The 12,298-nt window shown below is 40.1% G+C and overlaps 2 protein-coding genes across 2 annotated transcripts in view; one reads left to right on the top strand and one right to left on the bottom strand.

The window, feature by feature from the left end:
- Positions 1-9,869, bottom strand: part of LOC124612409 (STING ER exit protein) — a 35,433-nt gene extending 25,564 nt beyond the window's left edge. The window contains exon 1 of the mRNA XM_047140602.1: positions 9,633-9,869. Coding sequence (XP_046996558.1) covers positions 9,633-9,753 — 121 coding nt within the window. The 5' untranslated portion in view covers positions 9,754-9,869. The remainder of the gene's footprint in view (positions 1-9,632) is intronic.
- A 45-nt stretch (positions 9,870-9,914) lies between these two features.
- The window catches only part of LOC124612408 (mediator of RNA polymerase II transcription subunit 23), a 191,425-nt gene continuing 189,041 nt past the window's right edge, over positions 9,915-12,298 (top strand). Inside the window, exon 1 of the mRNA XM_047140601.1 lies at positions 9,915-10,112. Within this exon, the coding sequence (XP_046996557.1) occupies positions 10,068-10,112 (45 nt within the window). The 5' untranslated portion in view covers positions 9,915-10,067. The remainder of the gene's footprint in view (positions 10,113-12,298) is intronic.

The following is a 12,298-nucleotide window of genomic DNA, read 5'->3' as shown; positions in this document are numbered from 1 at the left end:
CATCAGACGAACATCGGCCAAAAAATCCGAGACAGAAATCAACAGGCAGTTTGTTAAGTACCAGGAGCAGCAGAAAATATTGCTGCAGCACTACCGTGTGAACAATGTGATCAAAAAACTCACACAAAAGAAAAAATACAATTAATTGAGAAAATTGATTGTGTGGTGGCTATCATCAACACATGAAACAGCTGCAGCAGCTGCTGCACAAGGAGAGGCTGGGAGATAGAAAACCATCTTCATTCCTGCACCATATGGACTTAGTGGCACGTTCAGAAGTGCTTGACAAATTCATCACTCTGTACAGATATTGCACTTGCTAGAAATGACCCCGTCTTACTGTCAATGATACTTGACCTGCAGTGGAACTAGCTTGCAGAAATTGCAGAGACAATTTTAGAGGTTGAAGCTACACAGGTGTTTGCCATGTTGCATGTCATGTAAGGACACTATGGAAACTTGACATTGGCTCAATGAAGTCATTCACCAGGTTGCAGCTTTCAGAGTGCATAAAGGATAGAGATGCCCACTACAGCCCACAGGAAAACTGAATGCAACACTTCTCACACATGTGGCAGTGGACAATCTTCGACCATACTGGAATGGGAGAAACGTTTCTATCATGAACGCACAGTTTGTTGATGCACATTATCGTGCTTCTGGTTGAGGAACTCAAGTAGCAGCCCCTTGTGACTTAAGGGTGATCCTGCCAGAAACAGCAACTCTGCCAACAACAACCATGCCGAGTGATGACGGAAAAAGCCACCAAGCTGCAGTTTTTAGTCTACAAAGGCTTTGATATATTTGTAATATTTCGGGTTCTCTTGTGGCAGCTGAGATGATGCAACAACTCTGATCTCATTACAGCAAATGGTTCCCCATAGCAACTTGCAACTGCAAGACATTAAATCTGACATTAGCTGGCAAAGAGCTCTGGGGTGGACCTTTACCATCAGTGATGTCCCTCACCCACTTATAGATCTGGATCTATACTTGACTTGTGTCCTCTGAGTCTTCCACAGTAGCATGCTTCAATAAAATCTTTTAGGTTTTCAAGTCACATAACTTTGATAAAACACTCAAGCTTTCGATAGCTGTCTCCACCATTGTCACCAAGAGTTAAAATCACTGACTGCCAGAGCCGACAAGGTGTTCTGCTTATATAGAGGCAATTGCAGCATCTGGAACATTCTAGAGAGGGCTTGAGTGACATATGCACAGAAGGCGATATGGGCAGCTCTTAGAATCTCTGTCCCGCTGCAGAAATGAGTGGCGTCAGATGGTGCGAGGGGCCAGCACCACATTTGAAACTGCTGCTCCCATGTCCCCACAAGCATCAAGCCTCTGTCTTTGCTTTCACTCAATGTTCAATGTGCAAAGCCCACCCCCATGCCCTAATAACCATGTAACTCTGTTAAAATTGCTGCTGTCTATTCTAATTTCAGTAGCTTCTTTTGTAACAGAATCCCAACATGAAGTTGTTTGAGCCAAAAGTCTCTCTTTTCAAACTGTATTTTATGGTCATTTTCTAGGCAGTCTTCAGCCAGGCCGACTTCTCATGTTACTTTGGTTTAATTGGAATGAGTGCTCAGCACAATGCTCAGTAACAGTGGGAATAGTTTGGCACATTCACAGGGGATAGCATAGATGCCAGGAACTCTAAGACCTACGTTGTCTTTAACAGGGCATAACATCTCTCTCATCTTGGGGGTGGACTAGAACACTGGTCTCAGTTCATGTTTCTTCAGCACACATTCTATCTTGCCAGTAGTTGCTCCACAGTATGGAAGGAATGCAGTTGGCTTGGCCTCTTCCGCTGATTCATAAGGTGTCTTTCCTCAGAGGCACCTTGACTTGTGCAGCATAATTGTGTCCTGGACAGAACAACTTCAGTACAAATGATTGGTCAGCTGGTTCAGTGCAGTGTTCTGTGTGCATTTTCTCACAGGATTCTCTCACCTATTAGTGGAATTTCCATGTATTACACGTCCAGTTGGTGTGCTAGATCTACCCCCCCCCCCCCCATGCCACTCAATTGTGCACCATACATGGACTGCAGCAGGCCTCCCTGTCTTCTCTCAACAACAGTGTCTCAGTCCTAAAAAGGTGACATGGCTGACAGAAAGCACATGGGCACTGCTGCTGCACTTGGTTGCAAAGAAGTCAGTTGGGTGGTGGGTGTGCAGTGATTACAGCGCAATAAATACTTGAATGATTCCCAACTGCTACCCGATGTGACCTACTGGAGATTTCACTCGTCATTTTTCAAGTGGTACTATATTTCCCATATTGGATCTTGTCGAGGTCTACAACTATATCCTTCTAGCACTCTGACGTTACACACAAATTGGATATCACAACACTGTTTGGACTATTTAAACTCCCCTACATGTCTAATGACCTGCGCATTGCTACATAGACTTTCCAGAGGTTTAAAAATGAGGTGCTAAGGAGCCTAGACTTCTATTTTGCCAGCAATAATGATTGGCAGTGACATCAGCTTTTGCAGAAAAATGCACATACCATCATCAATAATACTACTAAATCCCACAAAATGCATTATCAGCACTATGGAAATGAGTTCTGTCAAATTCAAGATATCTTTTGTTGGCACATGCCCACCTCTGGAACAGGTCACCAACCTGAGAGGATGTCCGGTTCCAATGTACTGTACAGAATCTGTTAAGAACTTCATTAGGCTTTGTTCAGTTTTAATGTTTTCATGGGCAAGTGTTCTACCGCTCTACCCACGAAAGGCAAAGGTCCCGAGTTCGAGTTTTAATCTGCCAGGAAGGTTCAAGACAAGAGAGGATCAAATAGTTAAAACGACAAGACCTAACAGAAATTCTCAGATAACACAGGAGATACTGACTTTCATTATAAAAGGAGAAAACATAAAAATGCAGCAGATGAAGCACGCAAAAGGGAATACTAATATCTAACAAATGAGACAGGAAGTGGAAAAATGGATAAACAGGAATGGCTAGAGGACAAATGTATGGATTTAGATGTACATTTCACTAGGGGAAAGATAGATACCTAGAGGAAAATTAAAGAGGCCTTTGGGGGAAAAGAGAGGCAGCTGTATGAATATCAAGAGCTCAGATGGTAAACTGGTCCTAAGCAAAGAAGAGAATGCTGAAAGGTGGAAGGCATATATAGAAGGCTTCTACAAGGGAGATGGTTGAAACACGGCTCTGGGAGTATATATTCCTTCAGAATTACTGACAGCCGTGGGAGAGCCACCCATAACGAAACTCTTCTATATTTTGTGCAATACGTATGAGACTGGCAAAATTCCCTCAGACTTCAAGAACAATGTAATAATTCCACTTCCAAAGAAATCAGGTGCTGACAGGTGTGAATACTACTGAACTATCAGTTTAATAAGTAGTGATTGCGTAAAGTACTAATACGAATTCTTAATAGAAGAATGGAAAAACTAGTAGAAGTTGACCTTGGGGATGAACAGTTTGGCTTCTGGAGAAATGTAGGAACACAGGAGGCAATACTGACACTACAATTTATCTTAGAAGATAGGTTAAGGAAAGGCAAACCTACATTTATAGCAATTGTAGATTTAGAGAAAGCTTTTAACAATGTTGAGTGGAATACTCTCTTTGAAATTCTAAAGGCAGTAGGGGTAAAATACAGGGAGCAAAAGGCTATTTACAACTTATACAGAAACCAGACAGTAGTTATCAGAGTTGAGGGGCATGAAAGGGAAGCAGTAGTTGAGAAGGGAATGAGACAGGGTTGTAGCCTATCACCAGTGTTATTCAATATATACATGGAGCAAACAGTAAAGGAAACAAAAACAAAAATTTGGAGCAAACTTGAGGTTTGCCAATGGCATTGTAATTTTGTCAGAGATGCAAAGAACTTGGAAGAGCAGCTGAATGGAAAGAACAGTGCCTCAAAACGAGTATTAAGGTGAACATCGCCAAAAGCAAAACAAAGATAATGGAATGTAGTTTAATTAAATCATTTGTTGCTGAGGGAATTAGATTAGGAAGCAAGACACTTAGAGCAGATGAGTTTTGATATTTGGGCAGAAGAATAACTGATGATAGCAGAAGTAGAGAGATTATAAAACACAGATTGGCAATGGTAAGAAAAGAAATTTGTTAACATCAAATATAGATTTACTGAAAATATTAATCTCAACAGCAAAGAAGGTGGACAAATCATTTTCTCCTGACTATGACACCTCAACAGTAGTAAAGGAGGAGAAGAAGGACCTTAGTACGGCGGATCTAGCGGAAGAGGCAACCCAAAAAGCAGAACAAAAATCCACATCGCACCTGACTTGCGACAAGCGGCTACGTGATCAGTGTCTCCCTACATGTTGACGGTGGCTGCAAAAATTGATAGCATCTTTTACCAAAGTGGTCAGCTAATAAAGGTGTCTGTTCCCATATTGGGTGGCCTCCTAAGACCCATCTGACGATTTGATCAAAGATGTAACATCACATCGACGGGCAAACATGTTCCAAATTTACTTTCAACCAAGACATGATGGTAAACGCTGGACAGAAAAGTACTCCAGGAGGTAAACAATCCTTCATCGCTGGAAATAGTGATGTAACTAGGCCGTCAGAGTCTGGTGAGCCTAGAATGTCGTGTAAGGAAGAGTTGGAGCTTCCTAGAACACCTCGCATACGGCCTAAGAAGAAACATCTGCTACACACATTGAACATCAAAACCCTACTCAAGACTGGATAACTTAAACAATTGACGAATGTGTTAAACAGACGCAACATACTCATAATAGCACTTCAGGAAACCAGATACGGGAATTTGAATCAGAGGGCTACTGGATCTATAAAGGAAAACTGACCATAAAGCATAAACAGAACGTCACTATGCTTTGAACAGCTTTCATGGTCAAACAGAATCTACAACGAATTTTGCATTCTCATCACAGCAAATCTCACTTCTCTCATTTAGACCAGCAAACAAGGGCTATACCATCAAAAATGCACTGCACCTACCAACAATGACAACAGAAAAAAATCCAGTAAAATTCAAACAATTTTAGGAGACACTAGAAAATGAAACACCAAAAATACCAAAGCACTACGTACAACTATGCATATGAGACTTCAACGCACAGATCGGCAGAGAACAGAAATACGAGGAAATATTCCTGCACACAAACACACCAATAAGAATGGAGAAAGGCATCAACTTATGCAGACAATTTGACTTAAAACTAATGTCAACCTTTTTCAGGAAATTACAAAGGAGAAAGAAGACCTGGTCTTCCCCTAATAAACATTTAGGCTCATATCAACTGGATCTTGTGGCAATAACCAAACAAATCCATAGAGAAATCATGAACGTACAGGTCAGAAGAGGAATAGGCATAGATTTGGACCACATTATAGCAAAAATCAAAGCCAAATTTCAACTTAAAAGACCAAACAACAAAATTAAAAAAGTCCATAGAATTGACACAAAGTTTCTGTCAGAAAACAGGAATGAATTCATGCAAAGAAGATAGAAACTGGCATGAAATTACAGAAGCAATCATAGAAACAGTGAACGAACTACAACAACCACACAGAAGACAGAAACAGAGGTGGTGGAATAAGACATGTGACGAAGCGACAGAGCATAGACTAACTGCTTGGAGAAAATGGAACTCCTGCAAAAAGGAAAGAAACTGGAACACATTCCCTGAGATCAGAAAACAGACGCTAAAAATTATTCAAACAGAGAAACAGAAATATGACAACAAACGATTAGAGGAAATAGCTACAAATTTTAGACTGAATAACACTAGGAACTTCTACACAGTTTTCAAAGAAGAAGTAACAGGTTACAAGCTGATGAGCCTACATTTAAAAGATTCAACATGCAAACTGATTACTAACGACAAAGACAACTGTGAGTTACTAGCAAAATACTTCAAAAAGCTTCTGAACTGCGAGGAACCAACATAACTAATTTTCAGACAGCCTCGAAAGGAAAACTCACCTTCAGAAACCCAATCACTGCATCAAACTGAACGACACATTGGCCAGCTGAAAAACAACAGAGTGCCAGGTGAAGATGGCATATTAGCGGAGATGTGGAAACGGGGAGGGAAGTGGGCAGCTGCAACCTTTTATGAAGTTATTAAAGACTGCTGGGAGAAAAAAAGAATACTTGACAACTGGAAACTATATAAGAAGGGTGACAGGACAGACACACACAATTACTGGGGCATACCTCTACATCCAGTCGCCTACAAAATTGTGCCCAAAGCTCTACTGAATCAGGTAGAAGATCAAGTAGAACACACAACTGGTGAATACCAAGCAGGGTTCAGACAAAATAGATTGTGCTCACAGCAAATTTTAAACTCAAAAACTATTCTCAGGACCAGAACAATGCGAAACTTTAACACAGTCGTTACATTCATTCATTTCAGAAAAAGCATACAATACTGTCGCCGACAGTATTCCTAACACTGTAAGAAGCAAGTACTGACAACCAGATAATTAGTCGAACAGACACTCACAGAGACAACTTCAAAAATTAAATTTCTAGGAGAAGTTTCTGAACCCTTCAGAATTAACACAGGACTTTGACAGGGCAATAGGCTCTCACCAACTCTCTTCAATATGGTCTTAGAAAAGGTCATGCAAGTGTGGGATAAAGAACTAAAAGAGAAAAACATTGAAGGAATCCATCTAGGAGAAGGAAGAGAATGATTTGAGGTGAGATGTCTTGCCTTTGCTGATGATATTGCAGTAGTTTCTAAGGACAAAACAGATGCAAAGATAATGATAGAAACACTTCACAAAACTGCAGCTAAAACCGGATTACTAGTATCATATGAGAAAATGGAATACATTGAAGATAAACACAACACAGAAAAATATATACAAACGCAACACGGAAACATCAACAACAAGAGTTAGAAGAATAGATACAATCAAATGGGTTAAATAACATCACAAGTAAGGACAGATCGAAGAAAATGAAATTAGCATACAAACTCACCCAAAACCAATATAATAAAAGATCAGTATCATTTCAGGCAACAATTAAACATTATGCTGCAGTAATTAAACTGGAACCACTTTACAGATTTGAATGCCTAACAATGAATAAAAGAAGTGAACAAAAAGAGCTACAAAAGAAAGAAAGGAAAATCCTCAGAAAAATTTTTGGGCCTCAAAAGACAAAGATGCCACATGGATGAAGAGGAGAAACGGATATCTCTATAGAAACAACCATAAATTCAATAAGAAAGAGGAGATTAAAATTTTACAGTCATATATACAAAATGAATGACAATAGTGTAACGATGAAAATTTTTTTAACTTCATTTTCAGATTAAAAAACAGCGTGGGATGGCTGGAAGAGACAAGAAAGGAATTGAGAAAACTTAATGTCACAAAAAATACCGTACACAACAGGGAAAGTTTCAGGCTACTGATCAACACTGGAAAATTTGTTGTCCACCAACAAAATTCACAACACAGGAAAGTGATGTCAAGTGAACAGAGGCAGGCCATCAGCCAACGCATGAAGTAGTTCTCGGAAGATAAAAAGAAAAAGATTGGACCTTTGTCTTGTGCTACACAAGAATACTGAAGATTAGGTGGGTAGACTGCATAATTATTGTGGTGGCGCTGAGTAGAATTTTGGAGAAAAGAAATTTATGGCACAATCTGACCAAAAGATGGGATCAGTTGATAGGACACACTTTGAGACATGACAGGATCACCAATTTAGTACTGGAGGTCAGTGTGGGGGCTAAAAATTGTAGAGAGAGACTCTGAGATGAAAACAGTAAGCAGATTGAGAAGGATGTAAGTTGCAGTAGTTATTAGGAGATGAAAAGGTATGCACAGGATAGAGTGGCATGAAGAGCTGCATCAAATCAACAACTATCTCTAGACCTATTTTCATTTTTTTCTTTATGTTGTTTTGACAACCAAACACTTTGCATTTGTCCATCTGCTCCTTTATGCTTGTTTCTTATTTTATTTACTTGTCTTTTAGTGACTGTATATCATGACTCGAATGACTTTTTTGTCAATGGGACATTAAATCCTGTTCGCTAGAAGGGTCTCTCCATTCATTAACTGTTCCACAGTACATACATATCCAAAGTTTTGTCAACTATTCTTCTAAACTTGGGCCACCGTTCATCTTCATGCTTCTGCACAGAGTTAAATATTCCAAGTTCATCCCCAAGATACGAGACAACTGTCTCTATCTACTTTATTGAATATGTGTACCTGCTTACTTTTTTTGTGACCCTTTGTACTATGGCAATCACAGCTGCTACAGCAGCCTCACAATCACTGGATATGTTTCAACATGACCATCCTCAAAAAGGTCAGTTCTATTTGTTGCCATTAGATCTAACATATTTCACTCATTCTTGGGTTTACAAACCATCTGTTCTAAGTAGTTTTTGGAGAGAGTATTTAGTACTGTTTCACAGGATGTCTTGTCATCCCCACTAATTACAAAATTATAAATATCCAAATCAATGATTGGATGATTAAAGTATTCTTCCATGATGACAGTATGACTGGAGAATGTGTATGTACATATGGATAAGCTGAGGTTTTATCAAAAGTTTTCACTCACATCTGGGTATGAATATAACAGAAAGGCCAAATTACAAGTTTATGCATACACTTGGTGCTGAGTCTTGCTCAACCTTTTACACTGCTTCCACTTCCTTAGTGGTGAATTTGAGTTTCATGTCTACTGCCACAAATAGCCAACACCACTTTCATTCACCAATCTTTTTGATATATGTTTTGAATTGCTGCAACCCACTGCTGACAATTTCAGGTTACAGCCAGCTATCTGTACACAGGTGCCCATACCCACAAAGCAACAGCCCCCCTCCCACTTAGTTCTCATAAAAGGGATAAATACAGTATAGTCAGCTCCCCTCCACCTGAATACAATTTAAAAGTCGTTTTTATGCGAGATTTTAACAGTGTTGGAACTCTAACTTTTTTATGACTACTTAAAAGTCACAAGTCATCTCCCAAAATATTAAAAATACTTCATATCCAAGCTCACTGGCCCCTCCCACCTACAAACTAGGCCTATCATATGAGCCCCCTTGTCTGGGCTTAAATTCCTTTTTAGGGAGTGCTCACACACTGGAATTTAGTTGTGAATTGTTTACCAGTTCACCACTAAGACACTGATAGTCTCATCTGTGAGGGGCATTTCTTTGGTTTTATCAGTTATTTCTGTGTCACATACAGATACTGTTATCTGTACAATAAAAGTATTTTTTCTCTTTCTTTTTGAACAGACATTGGTGTCTCGAAAAGGAAAAAAAAACTATGTGGTGTAGCAACAGATATAAGTTATCTGCGAGTATGTATGAGTATAATGGGGTCGACAGAAGCGTCCGATCCCACGCGTCGGCTTTGACCCGTGACGAAGATGCATGAAAGCTTCACTGTATTGCATCGTATTAATAACAAACAATGCCAAGGCTAGAGGATGTTGCTATCACCTCTCTAGAATCATGCGATCAGAATGGCTGTTCTTTTCCGTTTCAAGTTTCTTGTCAACTGTATAGTTTGTTACTGTAATATATTTTGATTTTGTATAGTTTTACACGTTAAAAAAAAAAGAAAACAGAAAAGACATACCTAATATTAATGTCATCTGGCCACACAAACAGTAATAAATGTGTAACGGTTTTTCTTCACTATATTCTTCCTGGTCCTTCGTGTCAGAACACACTATACTTCTCGAAACAACTTTTGGCATCTTGATAGTCTAGCTGACGCCACGAGAAATTGACATTTACCAACACAAACCAACGTTTTCCATTATGTACAAACAACGAGGCATAGATTGTGTTAATTCCGACGGAAACGAGACGGAACCTCCTTGGACGTAACAACGTGGTTCTAACATCTTAGGTACGGAAGCACCAAACATAATAACTTTGCTAGTACTGGCTGCCGGTGGTTTTGTTTACGAGAAGTTATGATGTTTATGTTTGTAGTGAGCGTTCGTGTAAACTCTGAAAAAGTTTATTTGTTGTTGTTTTAACGGCTTGTAAATAGAACTGAAAAAAAATGGCTGCAGAAGGACATATTTCAGCAATCATCAACGAAATATTGGTAATGTGCAACTTTTAGACTTTTCGTTTGTTCGCCGCTTCTGGCAATTGTTAAAACAATACGTCATAAATCACGTTCAGCTCTTTGTCTTTATATTTCCATCAGTTTGAGGGAACCACATTTCCGAACGTCTTATAAGGCAGACAGAACAACTCATTAAAAATAACTACCTCTGAGAATTTACAGTCGTAAGCCCATAGCACTTATTGAATGGCATTCTTTTTTGCTAGTGCCGTATCTTATAATCTTTTTCGTATTGTCAACATCACCTCACAGAAACCCCAATATTCCTTCAGTAATCAAAAATGATCATTTAATTATATTTGTGAAGTAGTCATTATTAGTAACGTGTAACAGCCGTCGAAACTTGATGCACAGACTTGTAATTAGACCAGAGGCACTAGATCCCTCTGAACGACTATACATTTTTTACGTAACATTGCTATCGTTAGTTTAACTTTTTTTTTCTTTTTTTCCCCTTCGGAAATAACTCCTGTCTTGTTGCTTGAGGACTTTTTAACTTCATTCTATGGCACAATTATTAATGCACATATGTTAACTTCTTCATTGAATGTGTTCTCCGTTCGTTGACAGTATAATTATTTATATGATTATGCGTGGTAAGTGGTAGACAATATATACATTTCTCCCATTTTTATAAATTCCCGCTGAAAAGCTTGCATGGTAAAAAAATTATAATGTAGCCTACATTTTATTGTATCGGTTTTTTATGTCGCTCTTCTAGGCTGAAAAAAATGGAATCAGCAGTATTTTACCTCATTGAGTATATTTGTGACAAAGCATGCTGAACAGTTATTGATTATAACCAAGGTTCATGAATTTGTATCTTCTGTTTTTCACAACACTTGCATGCTTCTTCTGATGGCAGATTTATTGTAAATGTGTCAGTTTTCATTGTTAGCTCTTAATAATTTTCTTGGGGTTGGCACTTTTTGATGGCTTGCCAGGGGGCTCGCCACTCTTTGGCGGGTTCGTGCTTGGCTGCCACGGGGCCCCAGCCTTTGCATCATCTTTTCGCTTCTGTGCTGCATGTCTGTCGTTTTGCTGTTCTTCTTCCCCTCCCTTGGGGAACATGTCTGGGGTGTTCAAAACGGTTCAAATGGCTCTGAGCACTGTGGGACTTAGCATCTGAGGTCATCAGTGCCCTAGAACTTAGAACTACTTAAACCTAACTAACCTAAGGACAACACACACATCCACGCCCGAGGCAGGATTCGAACCTCCGACCGTAGCGGTCGCGCGGTTCCAGACTGAAGCACCTAGAACCGCACAGCCACCACTGTCTGGGGTGTTATTGGGAATGTTCTGCATTATATGTCACTGACATAAGAACAGTGTCACAGCTGTTTTTTGTTCCCTTTTTATTTCTTTGTTTCCCTTCTCCTCCCATTCTTCCACTTCGGTGTTTGACGTTCCTCTTTTTCTTCTTCCTCCCTGTGCACCCCTGATGTCTGGCCCATGCGTCTGGTGCATAACAGGTGACTGGGCAATGCGTAGGTCTAATTCTCAGCCCTGGGTCAAAAGGTAGGGTCCACACGTACCCTCTGGTACAGGCCAGGCCCTGGGAGGGATGATTGCCTGAGCTGCTACCTTCCCAAATTGCTGATTGGTCCCTCTGTCAGGTGTTTGGGAGGTGTGAACAATCACCTAAGGCGGGTGGGCCCCGTTGTGAAGGGGGCCTCCAGTTGGAAGGTGCGTGCCATCGGAGATGTTGGAAATCATGAGGGATTTTCTTGCAATGAGCCAATCATCTCCACAGTCAACATCTATGAGATGTACGTGAAATGAGGATAACACTCAAAGACCATTCCAGCTGCACCAGGGTTCCTCTTGGTTTCACGTACTGAAGATGCTGAGTCCTTCACAACGGTAAATCTGTTTATTATTCAGAAAGGTGTTGATGCCATTCCTGGCCCTGTGAAATCCTGCTCTCGTTTACGGAAAGCCACTTTACTTTTGGATACTGCTTCTGATTTTCAAGCACAACAGCTGCTTGTCGCCTTGCTTCTCCATGGCTATCCTGTTCGTGTCGAGACCCATAGAACTCTGAATTCTTCACTTGGTGGTATTTACACTAGACTGCTTGACGGTCTGACAGAGGCCAGTATCCAATCTTACCTCAAAGATCAGGGTATCATTGGTGTCCGTCGGGTGATGGAAAAGGT

Source organism: Schistocerca americana, chromosome 4, assembly GCF_021461395.2.
Source record: "Schistocerca americana isolate TAMUIC-IGC-003095 chromosome 4, iqSchAmer2.1, whole genome shotgun sequence".
Taxonomy (NCBI): Eukaryota; Metazoa; Arthropoda; class Insecta; order Orthoptera; family Acrididae; genus Schistocerca; species Schistocerca americana.
Note: the sequence above shows the minus strand (reverse complement) of the source record. Positions and strands in the feature narration are given on the sequence as shown.